At 39.9% G+C, this 18,468-nt stretch overlaps 1 protein-coding gene across 3 annotated transcripts in view; it reads left to right on the forward strand.

Moving 5' to 3' along the window:
* The window catches only part of Tbck (TBC1 domain containing kinase), a 169,716-nt gene that overhangs the window by 1,991 nt on the left and 149,257 nt on the right, over positions 1 to 18,468 (forward strand). For all 3 annotated transcript variants that reach the window (XR_008216275.1, XM_052730057.1, XM_052730056.1), the window contains exons 2-3: positions 1,322 to 1,543; positions 15,991 to 16,063. Coding sequence is in view for 2 of the 3 variants with exons in the window: in XM_052730057.1 (XP_052586017.1) it covers positions 1,351 to 1,543; positions 15,991 to 16,063 (266 nt within the window). In the remaining variant the exon portion in view is untranslated. The remainder of the gene's footprint in view (positions 1 to 1,321; positions 1,544 to 15,990; positions 16,064 to 18,468) is intronic.

An 18,468-nucleotide genomic window follows, 5' to 3' on the forward strand; every position in this document is an offset into this window, starting at 1 on the left:
GCCAGTCATGTTTAGTTCTATCCTAAGTCTCTGGACTACCCAATCTCCAGTTCCTAGCCCTCCAACCAGTGTCAGGCATGGGCTCCCTCTCACAGCAGAGTGTTGTGGAATATTAGTTTAAGGTGTGTTACATTTGTTTTTGCTTTGCAACATTTGTTTAATGATGCAAAAATGTGTTGCATTCTTTTATGTTGCATTTGTTTAACTCTGTAAAGCTGTGTTACTATGCCTGTCTAAAAAACCTGATTGGTCTAATAAAGAGCTTAACAACCAATAGCTAGGTGGGAGAGAGGGATAGGCAAGGCTGACATGCAGAGAGAATAAGTCGGAGAAATCTAGGGAAGAGAAGAAGAGGAGCTAGAAAAGGAGAGGAGGACCTCAGGGGCCACCCACCCAGCTACACAACCAGCCACAGAGTAAAACAAGAAGAAAGACATATAGAATAAAGAAAGGTAAAAATCCCAGAGCAAAACATAGAAGAGAAATGGGTTAATTTAAGTAAGTTAGAAAAGCTGGCTAGAAACAAACCAAGCTAAGGCTAGGCATTCTTAAGTAAGAATAAGTCTCAGCCGGGCGGTGGTGGCACACGCCTTTAATCCCAGCACTCGGGAGGCAGAGCCAGCCGGTTCTCTGTGAGTTCGAGGCCAGCCTGGGCTACCAAGTGAGTTCCAGGAAAAAGGCGCAAAGCTACACAGAGAAACCCTGTCTCGAAAAACCAAAAAAATAAAATAAAATAAATAAGTCTCCGTATATTTATTTAGGAGCTTGGTGGGCCCCCAAAGAGTTAAGAAAAAAATAATAAAACCAACTACACATGGGATCAGTCATTGGAAGGCCACTCCCACGTGTTCTGTGGCATCTTTACCCCAGCACATCTTGCAGGCAGGACAAATTGTAGGTTGAAGGTTTTGTGGCTGGGTTGATGTCCCAGTCCCTCCACTGGAAGTTTTGCCTGGTTACAGAGATGACTGGTTTAGACTCCATGTCCCCCATTACTAGCAGTCTTCACTAGGGTCACCATTGTGGATTCCTAGGAGTTTCCATTGCACTAGGTTTCTACCTCGCCCCCAAATGACCCCCAATTTCAGTCACCTCTCCCAGTACTGAAAATCTTGGAATTTGATTTTGAGCTGCAATATAAACTTAGGCTTGGGTTTTTTTTTCTTTCATACATTGTCTTGAAATTTTTAAACTCATTTTTTTATAGTTGAGTTCAGAGTGGTATGTTTTTTTTTTCCGAGTTGTATATTAATTTTCAAGTGAGAAAGTATTGGATTAATGTTGGGTCAGTCTGTCATATAAAAATTATCTCCTTTTCTAGGTCATCTTAGAGGACCCAGGACTCCAGAAATGTTTCCGTTGAAGGATGCTGACATGGGTGCCTTTACTTTCTTTGCCTCAGCTCTTCCACATGATGTTTGTGGGAGCAATGGACTTCCTCTCACACCAAATTCCATCAAAATTTTAGGTCGCTTTCAAATCCTTAAGACCATCACCCATCCCAGGCTGTGCCAATATGTGGATATTTCTAGGGGAAAGCATGGTAAGTTTTGTTTTTTGGTTTGTTTGTTTTTCTTTCTTTCTTTTTCTTTTTTTAAATTTTATGTTCACTGCTTCAATTCACGATGCAATTTTTTCTTTTCTTTTCTTATTTAAGAATTTTTTTTTATTCATTTTACATACCAACCACAGATCCCCCCTCATCCCTCCTCCTGCTCCCCCTCCAGCATCCCCTCCCTGCCCCCATCCCCTCCTCCAACAGGGTAAGGCCTCGCATGGAGGGACAGCTAAGCCTGATATATTCAGTTGAGGCAGAACCAAGCCCCTCCCCACTGCATCAAGGGTGAGCAAGGTGTCCCACCATAGGTAATGGGCTCCAAAAAGCCAGTTCATGCACCAGGGATAGATCTTGATCCTGTTGCCAGGGGCCCCTCAAACAGACCTAGCCACACAACTGTCTCCGTCTCCCATATGCAGAGGGCCTAGTTTGGTCCCATGCAGGTGCCACAGCTGTTGGTCCAAGTTTCACGATGCAGTTTTAAATGCAGAGTCAAAATGTGTTGACATGCATTCATGAACTTGCTTTTTAATGTTTCGAAGTAAATTTGACTAAGTTTGAAAATGAAAAGGGAGTCATTACTTTCCTACTGTTGCAGTTGCTTTTCTTATTGAGCTGAAGTAGTTGGGTGAAAGCCGTCTTTTGTGACAGCAGGTGCACTGCCATTGTGATCGTATAGAGGGTTCCTCCAAACCTGAAGTTGCTGATGATGACAGTGCTTGTCGTACTAGAATTGTTTAGAAATCTTAATGGCAGGCTGAAGTTCTGTGTCTTAAGATTATCTTAAATGTCCTTTAGTAAAATGTGCCTGATTTTCTGACATAAAATAATTTGGAGATATAAAAATATATCAAAGTCAAACCTTCATGCTTTCTGACATACAACAATTTTTTCTATAAAATATCTATTTCATATGTTTCTACCTAATGGTAAATACCTTCATAAATACTTACTTTTTCTTTGTTTTTCTGAAAAGCTTGCTAAACTATACTTGAAGTTGGCAAGTTCATTTCTTTTAAAAGTATTTGCTCTGAGAATATTTTTTGTTGGCTACGAGCAGCATATTCTTTTGTAATAGTAGCTCTCATTATGACTTCTTATTACATGCTGAGTGATAGTCTAGATGTTTACTTATAACAATTAAAAATCTTCATCATACTGCTATATAACAGGAACAGTTACAGTGTTGTTTTACTATAGGCAAATTTCTAAACAGTCTTATTAAATAAGAAACACAGAGCCAAATACAGAGATGCAAGCTGTAGAGACCAGAGCAATAGCCACCAACTAACCTTAGCTCACCACGTTTCCGTAGCTTCACAAGAGAGAGCTTCTTCCTGTCTGACCTGCGCCTTTATTGCTTTCCTGTTCTGCCTTCTCATTGGCTCTAAGCCCAGCCACATGACTTCCTCATCACTGCCTGTCTATACAGACTTCCAGGTCTCAATGGTTGGTACTGGGATTAAAGGCGTGTGTCACCACACTTGGCTGTGTCCTTGATCACACAGAGACTCTGCCTGCCATGTGATCAGATTAAGGGTGTGTGCTACCACCTCCTGACTTCTGTTTATGGCTGACTATGACCTCTGACCTTCAGGCAAACTTTATTTATTAACATATAAATAAAATATCACATTTCAGCACAGATAAAATATCACCACATTTTATAGATAAGGAAATTGAGGCAGAGAACATGATGGCATATAGGAAAATAAGAAAAGATAAATACTAATACATACAAAAATAAATTTTGTTACTTGATTAATACTTTCAAAGTCACTATAAGGCTATAATAATGCCATAGCAGTATCATTCAGACTGTTTGGTCCCTTTATACTGTAAAACTCTACTGTATACCTAGTACCTTGAATATTTAGGTGTTTTTAGAAAGCTTAACCAGAGGCAAGGGGAGATAGTGGTAAAAAATAGCAATTATCTAGTAGATGATTATATTTGATTTTTCATACTCACATATATGTATGCACACATGACTGTATGAATGTATGTAAATATAGACATACCTACATATTGAAATATATGTTATTTTTTTAGCTTTTTTTGTGGTGTAAAGTTGCCTTTAACTTATTGATTCAGCAAATATTAGTAAAAGATTATTATTGTGTGGCCTGGCTTAATCTTTCAGGTGAAAACTATTAAGAGTTTCTTTCTATATGTATTTGGAGGGCAGACCTGAAAGAAAGCTGGCTTTGAAGCAGTAATTCTAGGCAACTCCAAGAATGTCCTAAGTTTGCCTTTAAGTAAGAAGATAGAGCTCGGCATCCTTCACCTTCTGCAGCAGTATAACACCATGAAGCCCACAACAGCTGCACTTTCTGCATTTCAACAGCTGTCTGTCATTGTGAAGTCACACAAGTTCTCCTTCTTTACCCTGACCTGTGGGAAGTCTACAAATTGATAGTCCACCTGAAGAAACTGTAAATCTATCAATATTGCTAACTTTATATCTTATTCTGCTTCCTAAGTAAAATCTCCATAAGTAAAATCAAAGTATCTACTCCAAACTGTTTTACTTTTTAATTCATAATTAATTTGTGTGTGATTTGACCAGAACCTAGCATTATACCATAGGACATATTTGCTAATTAAGAGACCTACAGTCAGGGCCACTATATGTGTTCCATTTGTATATTACATAAAAGCTTTGGGCTAATGTATATGAATGCTAAACTTAGTTCTGAAGAATTCTGGAAGAAAGGGTACTTTGATTATAATTGGCTTAAAGATAATCAGGAGACTAATGGTAACTATCCCTATAGTAGAGAGTAGATAGTTCCAGCCATTTGCCAAAAAAAAAAAAAAAAAAAAAAAAAAAAGCCCAGTAAGGAACCTCTAACAAGTTTTTTTTTTTTAGTTGTTAAAATGGTTTCAACAATATTGATGTTGGAAAATTATGAGAATCATTTACAGATTTTTACATCATCCAACAATGAATAGATGCTGTCATTCTCTGCATGTTTTAACAATTAATCCCCACCCTCCCATGTAGTTCAGTTAGAGCTTCTAAAGAAAGACCTTGCAATTGCAGAATTTCCCAGTCCCAAATCACTCCAAGCAAACCTGAGCAGTATAGTACATTATTGTTATCCTCGGCTGATGACCATATTGAGTAGGACATTCTCCTCAGACCCTTATCACCTTATTTAGTTCCTAGAACTTCATTCTTGTTTCTTAAAGTGACTTTAGTTTCTTCCTCTTATATCTGGAGAACTCTTTGGAGCTTCACAATCTATATATAATGCAAGCCTTGCTCTCTGACTAGTTTTTGTATGCCTCCTTTTGTCACAAGGTTAATTCATCAGGTCTGTATCATTCTCTAGCCCCTTTACCCCACTCCAGTTTTATTTCCTCTAACCAAATGGCCCCTGTCAGCACTAAAATTGTGTTGTTGCAAAGCAGAACCCTTTCGGAGGGAGGATCACTCTTACTAACCTCGCCTGTGAACCTCATTTGGTTATCAGTGCCAGACAGAAGAAGATCCCCTTATATACCACAGTCTGCTTTGAGCCAGACCAACAGTCTGCTTAGTCTCCTGCCCTGACCACCGTTGTCAGTAGTCACTCTGTTTTTCCCAAATTCACAGCTCTAAGATGTTGTTGTTGGTTTATCTCTTTTTGGGGGGCCCGCTACCCAGCTCCCAAATAAATCACTCGTGGAGGCTTATTCTTAATTATGAATGCCCGGCCTTAGCTTGGCTTGTTTTTTGCCAGCTCTTCTTAGCTTAAATTATCCCCATCTGTCTTTTGCCTCTGGGATTTTCCTGTTCTCTTACTTCTGTAAATCTTACTCTTACTCCATAGCTTGCTGTGTAGCTAGATGGCTGGCCCCTGGAGTCTTCTTCCTTCTCTGACTACTTCTTCTTCCTCCCAGATTTCTCCTTCTATTTATTCTCTCACTGCCTGCCAGTCCCTCCTATCCTTTCTCCTGCCTTGCCATTAACTGTTCTGTTCTTTATTAGGCCATCAGATGTTTTAGACAGGCCCAGTAACATAGCTTCACAGAATTAAACAAATGAAACATAAACAAAAGTAACACACCTTAAAATAATATTTTACAACATTAAGATCTCAGCAGTTCTCTCAAGGAGGGTCACAGAGGAGATGGACATGCTAAAGATTCCTATATCATAAGCCTGTCTGCCTGGACTGAAATATCAATGACTAGAAACTAGAGGATTTGATTTCTTGTATATATTGGCAGTTTGGTGCCCAAAACATTTGTGTGCATAAGGAGTAAATAACTGAATTATAATAAGTGCTTATTTAGAAATCCACTTATTCTGAAGAATTTCAGTCATTTTCATGGCATCTAATTTGAGAATTGAAGTTTCTATTTTATAGCCTCCTTAGTCAACAGCACATACTTCTCAAGTCATATGACTTTGGTTTAACATCATTTCATTGTCTCATGAAGAATTTTGATTTTTGGATCTATGCTTTCCTCTTTTTCATTCTTGCTCTGCACACATTTTGTTATTTGTGACTCTTCCATGACCACTTCCTTTCTTTGTACATGGAGTTGTGACATGTGGCCTATTTTCTTACATTATGCTTTCACATGTTTGGTTCATATAGAAGCCAGACCTTCAGTGTTTTCTGATTCCAAATTGGTGGGAGATGCTACTTCTTGGATGATGCATTTAATGTCAAGAATATAGACATCTTATTAGAACTTGAAAGCATGATTTATTTTTTAAAAGCCAATGCTATATATTTAAATGAAGCCAACAAAACTTAAATATACAGATTTTTATCAAGTTTAACCTTTTTATTGAGTTGAAATATCAGCAGAGTTTAGAAGTACAATGAAGATTTTAAGTGGTAGTATGCCCTGCTGTGGTTGGTATTAATTATCTAGAAATACTTCTGTAATTGCTAGTGAGATAAAATGAAGGAAAAATTATTTTGCTACATAGATTTGAAATTTAAGTCAAAATAAATATCATTATTAAGGACATACTATAATTTATTCTGTACCTATAACCTATAAATTTCAGTCTAAATGAATGAATTGGTCAGGGTTCTGTCACAGAAAAGAACTCGTAGGGGTTGTGTGTATGAAGAGATTATGTGCTAGGAATTGGAATGCAAGATTCTTGCTAGTCCAGCCCAAAGCACAAGGCATATCATCAAGGAGACACCAAATTTGGGCAGGAGCGAGGCTGCTGCTTTTTTCAGGGAATCCTCAGTTCTGTCTCAAGGTTATTTAACTTGCATCATGAACCTAGATTGTTTAGGATAAGCTTTCTTAAGAGCGTTTCTTTTTTTTTTTTTTTTGGTTTTTCGAGACAGGGTTTCTCTGTGTAGCTTTGCGCCTTTCCTGGAACTCACTTGGTAGCCCAGGCTAGCCTCGAACTCACAGAGATCCACCTGCCTCTGCCTCCCGAGTGCTGAGATTAAAGGCGTGCGCCACCACCGCCTGGCCTCTTTTTTTTTTATTTATTTATTTATTTATTTATTTTTTAGAGCATTTCTTAAGAAACACAGTCATTCATATGATTTCTTCATAGATTTATAAAGACTAGAGTTTGTTCAAATGCCTGAGGACTGTAGTTGACTTTTAAAACTGACTGTTGCAGAATCCTGATACCTACAGTATTTGTGAATCAGTTTTTCTTTGTTGGCATTACTGTTAAAATATTTACTTAAATATCACATTTTAAAGGTGATGAGCTAGTCTCTAATAATCTAGTTTTTACATCGAATAACAAAAATGATGCAGAAATGTTGATAACACCATATTACAAGACATTCATAATTCATTTTTATGTTAAAAAAATTAAAACTTTCTGTTTTGAACTTTTATATTTTTCTGTGACTCTGCATGTGTGTGCATGATATACATGTATGAATAGGGATACACAATTGTCAGAGCACATGTACTGGGGCATGCATGTGGAAGGTCAGGGGACGATGGTGTGGAGTTCTCTTTCCACAGTTACATGAGCCCAGGGATCACACTCAGTTCATCAGGCTTGCATGACGAGCATCTCTAGTCTCTGAGCCATCCTTCTGGACCCCACTCTCTCTCACTACATTTTCCTATTCAGCTTCTCAGTTCTCTTTCCTTATTAATGTTCAGTTTCTTTGACTGAAAGCACACAGTTCTAGATAGATACACTGTGGGAAACCACATGCAGTGTGTTTTGTTAGACAGAAAGATTAGTTCATGCTTCTCAGACATTCCTTTATGTTATAAGGAATTTGTTTTTAATTTTTAATGTTTATTTTTATTACTTTTAATTACACGTATGTGGGGGGGTTATATGTACATTAGTGCAGGTGCCTTCAGACCCCCTGGAGCTGGAGTGATGGGCAGCTGTGAAATGTTGGATATGGGTGATTGGAACCCAACTCAGGTCCTCTGGAAGAGCAGTATGCACTCAGCTGCTGAGCCATTTCTCCAACCTTGCATATTTATTATTTATAAATAATGCCACTACATTGCTGATTTTTATTTGGCACATTATGATTCCCAAACCAACCGTTTATTCTATTCAGCCAGATTGTTTTCATAACAGACAGAAACTATTTTCAAACAGATCCAGAATTTTGGAATGAGTACTTCTAATGAGTTCTTTAAAAAAAAAGAGGTTCATAATGGAAATATTCCTTCAGTATATACTCCTATACCTCTGGGAGAAACACTGATTTTCTGCCAAGGGTTATGGCTCTACATTACTAAAACAGTGTTTAAAATTCTATAGAATCTTAAAGCCTTGACAGACACTGAAGGTGTTTCCAGAAGAAGCCTAAAAATTTTCAGCCTAATGTCACATGGTAGATAAGTCTCTTTCAGATAGAAAGACATGCATATCTATTTGTAAATGGCTGATAAATGAAGTATGTATATTTTAATAAATTCTGATGTGTATTAATTTCAGTACTGCTAAAGTATTATATCTAGTTAGAACATGTGTGTACTTTCCAACATAGAACAAATCTGTTCAGATGACTGTCATCATTTCTGATATTCCCATTATGCCTTTGCTCTAATTAATTTGTTTTGTTATGGGGATCCCACCAGAGAAGACCACTCAGACACAGTTTATAGCCAATTGAAACTCTCTATTCCAGCTTTCTGGGACTATACCCAGGTATTCAGGGACCCAGCTGTAGCCCTGACAAAACCATGCTCATCTTGGCATTCAGTTTGACATCTTCAGGGTGGGGGGTGGGGACGCAGTGGGGGGGGGGGGGATTTGTATAAGCAAGCAATTTGACAGAAGCTAAGATAAGCAGCTAACTGGAGGAGGAGGTTTGCACAAACAGGCAGTTTAATGGAAGCTAAGGTAAGTTAGCTGGGACATCCTGACCTTGGGTTCCTAGAACAGATTTGGATAATTTTTCATGGGATTCTCCATCAAGGAGATCAAATTCTAGTTAAACCTGAAATGGCCTCAGCAAGAATACAGGATGGAGGAACCTTTTCACTGTCTTGCCCTGTTATAATTTAACTTACATAATTTTAGTATGTGCCTATATGTTTCAGGTGAATTGTAGACACTAGTATTGCTTTTCCAAACAAGACCAACATGGTTCCTGCTATCACAAAATGTGTCATCTACGTAGAAAGAATAGCACTAAGTAAAAATGTATGCAAATTTTTAGAGTTAAATAAGTGATACAAAAGAAAAGTGCTGTGTAGAATACATCATAATACTAGTGAATCAATTCTGGAGAATCCAAAAAATCCTGAGGAAGTTATGTTTACTCAGACCTGAATCTTTCTTTCTTTCTTTCCCCCCCCCCCAAATGCCGGAGGGAGGAGGTCTTAAATACAGGCTTACAGCACAATGAGAGAACCCCAGAGGGCAGAAGTTCGCTACCGATGTTTTACAATCTTGCATCTAAGGTGTTAATGCCCATTATGCAGGATACACAGACAAGGAACTTCCCTTGAGCATTTAGGAGGGTGGAACCCGGCAGGGAATTAGCAAAGGGAGAATATCAAGGTCAAGGTCAGCAAGCAAGGCAACAGTTACCCAAAATGGGGCCAGGGCCCTACAGATCCGCCTTTTACTAGAAAATGAGCTTCTGACTTTGGTTGCGTGGGACGTCAGCAGGTCACCTTACCCGTCATGCAGATGACTGCCCAGGCCACACAGGCACTCTGTCTTAGGTTGGTGAGCGCCCCCCAGGAATTACCCATCTCTGAATACTCATTATCATACCGAGACCTGAATCTTGAATAATAGTAAAAGCTAACAGTGCTGGCACTATGCCAGGACTATTCTCCATCCTGCTTATATGTGAACTCATTTCACCCTCATCACAATCCTATGATAGAGGCATTGCTGTTTTCATCGTCTTCTCAGTCCTAATTCTATCTGAATTTATTTCACCCTTACCACAGTGCTGTGATGTGGACATTATTGTTTTCTTCCTCTTTAGAAGAAACTGGCACAGAGAGATTAGTAAATTTCCCAAGATCATGTGATAATAAATGGTAATATTAGCATTTGGGCCTCAGAAAAGTAGTCTGTTTTTAAGCACCATGTAACATGATAGGAGATAAATGTTTGAAATGAAGGGGGCTGGGAAAATGGCTGAGTGGAAAAAGGTGACAACCTAAGTGCTGTGGATATCGCTCTGTATGCTGTGAATGTGTTGCTCTAATTGGTTAATAAATAAAGTGCTGATTGGCCAGTAGCCAGGCAGGAAGTGTAGGTGGGACAAAGAGAGAGGAGAATGCTGGGAACAGGAAGGCTGAGTAAGGAGACACTGCCAGCCGCCACCATGAGAAGCAAGATGTGAAGGGAAAAGGTACCAAGCCATGTGGCTAAGCATAAATAAGAAATATGGGTTAATTTAAGTGTAAGAGCTAGTCAATAGTTAGCCTAAACTAATGGCCGAACAGTTTTTTTTTTTTTTAAATTTATTTTAATTTATTTTGCAATACAATTCAGTTCTACATATCGGTCACGGATTCCCTTGTTCTCCCCCCTCCCGTCCCCCTCACCTTCCCCCCAACACCCCCCCCCATTCCCATCTCCTCCAGGGCAAAGCCTTCCCCACAGACTGAGGTCAACCTGGTAGACTCAGTCCAGGTAGGTCTAGTCCCCTCCTCCCAGGCCAAGCCAAACAATCCTGCATAGGCCCCAGGTTTCAAACAGCCAACTCATGCAATGAGCACAAGATCTGGTCCCATTGCCTGGATGCCTCCCAAACAGATCAAGCCAATCAACTGTCTCACCCATTCGGAGGGCCTGATCGAGTGTGGACCCCTCAGCCATTGGTTCATAGTTCATGTGTTTCCATTCATTTGGCTATTTGTCCCTGTGCTTTATCCAACCTTGGTCTCAACAATTCTCGCTCATATAAACCCTCCTCATTCTCGTTGATTGGACTCCCAGAGATCCACCCAGGGCCTAGTCATGGATCTCTGCATCCAGATCCCTCAGTAGTTGGATGAGGTTTCTAGCACAACAATTAGGGTGTTTGGCCATCCCATCACCAGAGTAGGTCAGTTCGGGCTGTCTCTCGACCATTGCCGGCAGTCTGTTGTGTGGGTATCTTTGTGGATTTCTGTGGGCCTCTCTAGCACTTTGCTTCTTCCTGTTCTCATGTGGTCTTCATTTACCATGGTCTCCTATTTCTTGTTCTCCCTCTCTGTTGTTGATCCAGCTGGGATCTCCCGCTCCCCCAAGCTCTCTTTCCCTCGACCCTCGCCTTTCATTACCCCCACTCATGTCCAGGCTGTTCATGTAGATCTCATTCCATTTCTCTGTCATTGGGCGATCCCTGTGTCTTTCTTGGGGTCCTGTTTTCCGAGTAGCCTCCCTGGTGATGTGAGTAGCAGACAATTCATCCTTGTTTCATGTCTAGTATCCTGCTATGAGTGAGTACATACCATGTTTGTCTTTCTGAGTCTGGGTTACCTCACTCAGGATGATTTTTTCTAGATCCATCCATTTGTCTGCAAACCTCATGATGCCATTGTTTTTTTCTGCTGAGTAGTATTCCATTGTGTATATGTACCACATTTTGTTTATCCATTCTTCAGTTGAAGGGCATCTGGGTTGTTTCCATGTTCTGGCTATTACAAACAATGCTGATATGAACATAGCTGAACAAGTGCTCTTATGGTGTGGTTGAGCATTTCTTGGGTATATGCCCAAGAGTGGTATAGCTGGATCTTGGGGGAGATTGATTCCCAATTTTCTAAGAAAGCGCCATATTGATTTCCAAAGTGGTTGTACAAGCTTGCATTCCCACCAGCAGTGGAGGAGAGTTCCCCTAGCTCCACATCCTCTCCAGCATAAGGTGTCTTCAGTGTTTTTGATCTTAGCCATTCTGACAGGCGTAAGGTGGTATTTCAGAGTTGTTTTGATTTGCATTTCCCTGATGATTAGGGATGATGAGCAATTCCTTAAATGTCTTTCGGCCATTTGAGTTTCCTCTGTTGAGAATTCTCTGTTTAGTTCTATAGCCCATTTCTTAATTGGACTGTTGGGCATTTTGATGTCTAATTTCTTGAGTTCCTTATATATTCTGGATATCAGTCCTCTGTCAGATGTGGGGTTGGTGAAGATCTTTTCCCATTCTGTAGGCTGTCGCTTTGCCTTGTTGACCGTATCCTTTGCTCTACAAAAGCTTCTCAGTTTCAAAAGGTCCCATTGATTGATTGTTTCTCTCAGAGTCTGTGCTACTGGTGTTCTATTTAGGAAGTAGTCTCCAATGCCAATGCGTTCAAGACTACTTCCTACTTTCTCTTCTAGCAGGTTCAGAGTAGCTGGATTTATGTTGAGGTCCTTGATCCACTTGGACTTAAGTTTTGTGCACGGTGATAGATATGGATCTATTTGCAGCCTTCTACATGTTGATATCCAGTTTTGCCAGCACCATTTGTTGAAGATGCTTTCTTTTTTCCATTGTTCACTTTTGGCTTCTTTGTCAAAAATTATATGTTCATAGGTGTGCGGATTAATGTCAGGGTCTTCAATTCGATTCCATTGGTCCACATGTCGGTTTCTATGCCAGTACCAAGCTGTTTTTATTACTGTAGCTCTATAGTAGAGCTTGAAGTCAGGGATCGTGATGCCTCCAGAAGTTGTGTTATTGTACAGGATTCCTTTGGCTATCCTGGGTTTTTTGTTTTTCCATATGAATTTGAGTATTATTCTTTCCAGGTCTGTGAAGAATTGTGTTGGTATTTTGATGGGGATTGCATTGAATCTGTAGATTGCTTTTGGTAAGATTGCCATTTTTACTATGTTAGTCCTGCCTATCCATGAGCATGGGAGATCTTTCCATTTTCTGACATCTTCTTCAATTTCTTTTTTCAGGGACTTAAAGTTCTTGTCATATAGGTCCTTCACTTGCTTGGTTAGTGTTACCCCAAGGTATTTTATGTCATTTGTGGCTATAGTAAAGGGTGATGTATCTCTGATTTCCTTCTCCACTTCTTTGTCCATTGTATATAGGAGGGCTACTGATTTTTTTGAGTTGATCTTGTATCCTGCTATGTTGCTGAAGGTGTTTATAAGCTGTATCAGTTCCTTGGTGGAATCTTTGGGGTCGCTCAAGTATACTATCATGTCATCTGCAAATAGGGAAAGCTTGACTTCTTCCTTTCCAATTTGTATCCCCTTAATCTCCTTATGTTGTCTTATTGCTCTGGCTAGAACTTCAAGTACTATATTGAATAAGTATGGGGAGAGTGGACAGCCTTGCCTCGTTCCTGATTTTAGTGGAATTGCTTTGAGTTTCTCTCCATTTAATTTGATGTTGGCTGTTGGCTTGCTGTAAATTGCCTTTATTATGTTTAGGTATGTTCCCTGTATTCCTGATCGCTCTAATACCTTTATCATGAAGGGGTGTTGGATTTTGTCAAATGCCTTTTCTGCATCCAGTGAGATGATCATATGGTTTTTTTCTTTGAGTTTGTTTATATGGTGTATTATATTGACGGACTTTCGTATGTTGAACCACCCTTGCATCCCTGGAATGAATCCTACTTGATCATGGTGGATAATTGTTTTGATGTGTTCTTGGAGTCTGTTTGCCAGTATTTTATTGAGTATTTTTGCATCAATGTTCATGAGGGAGATCGGTCTGTAGTTCTCTTTCTTTGTTGTATCCTTGTTTGGTTTAGGAATTAGGGTAATTGTAGCCTCGTAGAAGGAGTTTGGTAATGTTCCTTCTGTTTCTATTGTGTGGAACAATTTAGAGAGTATTGGTATTAACTCTTCTTTGAAGATCTGGTAGAATTCTGCGCTGAAACCATCTGGTCCTGGGCTTTTTTTGGTTGGGAGACTTTTAATGACTGTTTCTATTTTGTTAGGGGTTATTGGACTATTTAAATAGTTTATCTGGTCTTGATTTAACTTAGGTATGTGGTCCCTATCCAGAAAGTTATCCATTTCTTTTAGGTTTTCCAGTTTTGTCGAATAGAGGTTTTTGAAGTATGACCTGATGATTCTCTGGATTTCCTCAATGTCTGTTGTTATGTCCCCCTTTTCATTTCTGATTTTGTTGATTTGGATGCTCTCTCTCTGTCTTTTGGTTAGTTTGGATAAGGGCTTGTCTATCTTGTTGATTTTCTCAAAGAACCAACTCTTTGTTTCATTAATTTTTTGTATTGTTCTCTTTGTTTCTATTTTATTGATTTCAGCTCTCACTTTGATAATTTCCTGGCGTCTATTTTTCCTGGGAGACTGTGCTTCTTCTTGTTCTAGAGCTTTCAGGTATGCTGTTAAGTCTCTAGTGTGAGATTTCTCCAACTTATTTATGTGGGCATTTAGTGCTATGAATTTCCCTCTTAGTACTGCTTTCATAGTGTCCCATAAATTTGGATATGTGGTGTCTTCATTTTCATTGATCTCTAGGAAGTCTTTAATTTCTTTCTTTATTTCTTCCTTAACCCATTGGTGATTCAGTTGGGTATTATTCAGTTTCCATGAGATTGCAGGTTTCCGAACAGTTTTAATTAATATAAGCCTCTGTGTGTTTACTTGGGTCCAAGCGACTGCAGGGCCGCTGGAGCCAGGCAGAAACAGGATAACTTCAGTTACACCTGAGTTTGATCCCAGAATCCACATAATGGAAGGGGAGAACCGATTTCCACAAGTTGTTCCTTGACCTCCAACACATATACCTGGCATGCCCATACAGGCACACATGTACATGAACTGCTTATACAAAGAATACATAAAATATATTCTTTTTTAAAAGGGCTATCAAGATTATTCAACAGATAAAGCATTTGCCACCAAGCCTGCCAACCTGAATTTGATCCCTAGGACCCACATGATGACAAAAAAAAAAAAAATTGATTCTTGCAAGTTCCTTTGACCTCCACATGTACACAGTGGAATGAGCGCACGTGCGTACGTGTGCGCGCCCACACACACACACACACACACACACACACACACACACACACACACGATAAATGTAATACAGAAGTTCTTTTAAAAGGTTAAGATGAAGATCATTTAGATATGGGACCCCAAGTGTGATTCCCCAAAGGATGAGAATGTCCCAAAACTGATGAGAGAAATATGTAGTGGAAACTAGAGAAGGATTCCTTATTCAAATTTATTGTCCTGTCACTTGGACTTTAGTGTGAAAACATGTGGGAGGAGGATCTTAAGTCAGGTGAAAAGAACAGTTACGAGATTGCCGTGGAGAGCTAATGAGAGAATGCTGGCTTAGGCCTGGATTGCAGCAGGTGGAATAAACTCTGCATAAAAATAGCAGACTCTGGAAGCAACTGGGGCATAGAAATAGCAGGACTCTGTGTGCAGGTTTGAGAAAGGGAAAAATTATAACTTGTCTTGTTTCTCTTGAGTTGCTAGTGACATTTTCAGTTTGTTTTCTTGGATAAGGGTCCAATATTATCCCAGGCTGGCTTCTCACTAGTTTATCACTAAGCATGGCCTGGCAAGCCCTAGTCTCCCCTTCAACTTTTCAGTGCTAGAATTCCAGGCATGTGCCACCACCCTGGTTTATGAAGTGCTGGTGATTCAGTGCAGGGCTCTGTGCATTCTAAGAAAGCTCTCTACCATCTGAGCAACAGATCCAGCTGGACAGTGAGTTCTATACTGAAGCCAAGGGTGTGTTCTAAATGTCTGCGGTTGAAGAGAGTTCCAGGCTTGGGGTAAAATGTAGTAGTTTCTCAGAAAGTAGTAGATGAGGAGAAAGCACAGTAAGAAGACTAATGAATTGAATTATGAGTAGAAGATGGGTAGCAGTTCAGTCTGGGTAGATGGGATGCTGATCAATAGAGGAGACTGAGGTGAGCAAGCCAGGTAGAAGTAAGGAAAACTGACCACACATGCACACACAGTGAAAATACATAATGCTTTAAAATACTGTTGCTGGTGTTGTATGTTAATGACTTTAGAGAGCTATATGATCTTATTGTTAAAGTGTGTTAAATATAAAGTGGGTTTGCTTTGCTTTTCTCAGAACGACTGGTGGTGGTGGCTGAGCACTGTGAGCAGAGTTTGGAAGACCTGCTTCGGGAAAGGAAACCTGTGAGGTACTGTAGAACACATGACAAGGCAGTGAAGAGTGAAAATCCGCCAACAAAGGAGCATTTTCACTAGACACTGAAGGGCATTGAGTTCTTTTGTTCTTGTGTAATGGTAAAATTCAATGTAGGTTTTTACTTTAAGAACTTTAGTTCACTTGCTACATAGAAATTCAATGTGTACATTCTACAAAGTACTTGAAAAGAAGTCCTCAGTGGAGTGTACATATATGAAAAATTTGACATCTTAGTTCTAAGAATTTACACTAGCCAAGATTATTTTCCTGAAAGGGGCTATGGTAGCTGCTCTGTGTGCACCAGTAGCCCCAGGTGAATAGTGATCTTTGTTAAGTAAAGGCCATGTTGAGGAAGAGGCAGAAGGAATAATCATAACTTGGGTAGAACTTAATGATGGAATTTAATTCAGTTATTTCAGTGACTCAAGAAATTTATGTTTTCTTAGAATAGTGTGTTATCTAATTTTTTATTACAAGTGTTTCATTAATATACTCAAAAGTATTTTTTAAATTATAAAGGATTCAATGTATAGTTACATTAAACTAACAAAAATTGCTTACCATGAGCCTTTATGACTTTGTAATTATCTACTTCACCCCTGAACCTGTGGCTGGAGTTCTCAACCCTGATGGCAAGGGACACAAGGAAAAGCTCCTAACTATCCAGAGGTCAAGGTCACTTAGAATTTCAAAGAAAGAAGCACCAAATACCAAGGTGGTCCACCTGAAGCATCTTTTGGGGGAACTTGCTTACAGAGTGCTGCAGCAGCATACAGAAGAGAGAGGTTCTAGGTGCTCAGGTTAGAGGTCCCTGCTCTGTGTTCTGGTTGCTGGCAGCCTGGCACTTAGCAGACAGCTGAGTGAAAACCTCGGCTCTAAGCAACAGCAGCAGGAAACACGTGCTCTCATTGGAGTTCCTGGCTGGCCTCGTAGGTTGGACTCTGAAGCTCCTCTCACAGATAGTGTTAAAGTTCCTTGGCTTAGGGTGTAGAGATGCTTGGTGTCTGAAAAGAGGCTAGTTACAGGTCTCCAGTGGCCAGTGAGGCCTGGCTGCAGCCTGGGTTAGTTCTACCAGCTAATGGGGTAGCTCTAGCCTGTGGCCCCTGACCGCCGTCTCTGTATTCCACCTCTGCCCCCTTAGCTTCCTGCTGTCTCTGCCCTCAGCGGCTCTCTAGATCTCTTCAGTCTTCCTCCTGGTGCCCCTCCCACTGCTGCTTCTTCACTGGCTACCTGCTCTCTGGCCTCCATGTTCCCAGCTCACCTGGCTAGCAACAATCAAAAGGAGATAAATTAAAAAACAAAAACAACAAACAAAATTGAGCTAAGCCTTTTGTTGGACTTAATGTTTCAGTACTAGGGCCAAGCAGGAGGTATCTCCTAGCTGATGCCAATGGTGAGCCAAGAAGACTGTGACCAGAATTGGATGTGATGTGGCAAGGGTGTTTGTATCTCTCCTGGTAGAGTCCTTTATCCAAATGAAAGATTGTTCTTCTGGCAATTGCAGGCCTTTTGCTGCGCCAGGAGAGCTGCTCCCCTCTGGACTGAGCGAAAATGGCCGTGGGGTATTCAAGTTCACCGAAGCTTATCTTCTCTAGGCTTCTATTTTTCCAGGCTCATGGCTCCCTGGAGTGAGTGGTCCTATCTGGAGCTGGAGATAGCACTAACACTAACTAAGAATATCTAAAGTTCCAGGGGATCCTATGTCTTCTTCTGACTGTGGCAGCCAGCAAGTACACATGTGGTGCCCATACATAAATAAATAAAATTTAAAAATTTTAAGGAGAACTGGGACAAAAGAAGTTGGTGACTCAAAAGAAAAATTTCCTGTTTTATCCTTTTTCAAATGATCCTGCCTTCTTTTTCTTTTCAGTGTCTTTTGAACATTGAATTGTACCATATGAGGATACATTCTGCATTACTTTGCCAATGAGACCATATCTACTATCTCATGAAAAGTTGTAGCTTTCTGTCCTTGTCTTAGAGATCTGACTCTCACAACAATGAACATCAGCTGGTCTGTGTAAAGAAGTCACATTTCTTCAATAAGTCACGTTTGTCTATATTTGATCAAAGTGTCACTGATGGAAACACAGCATAAGATTAAGAACAAAATTCTCATTGCTTTTTAATGTCCTTTACATTTTATAGATTTTTTTTTCATTTATTTTGCAAAGAAGACATTGACTTTTACAGGTCTTTGCAATGTCTTCATGAGAAATGTGTTTAAATATCTGTGTAAATAAAATCTTGTTTTTCAGTCATTCTAGTAACAAGCTTGTGGTTTCAGTGAGAATGGCCCCCATAAGCTCATATGTTTGAATACTTGGTCCCCAGTTGGTGGAACTTTAGGGGAAGGATTAGAAGGTATGGCCTTCTTGGAGGAGATGTGTCACTAGG

The sequence above is a fragment of the Peromyscus californicus genome, unplaced genomic scaffold, assembly GCF_007827085.1.
Source record: "Peromyscus californicus insignis strain IS unplaced genomic scaffold, ASM782708v3 Scaffold_9__1_contigs__length_137607984, whole genome shotgun sequence".
NCBI classification, from domain to species: Eukaryota; Metazoa; Chordata; class Mammalia; order Rodentia; family Cricetidae; genus Peromyscus; species Peromyscus californicus.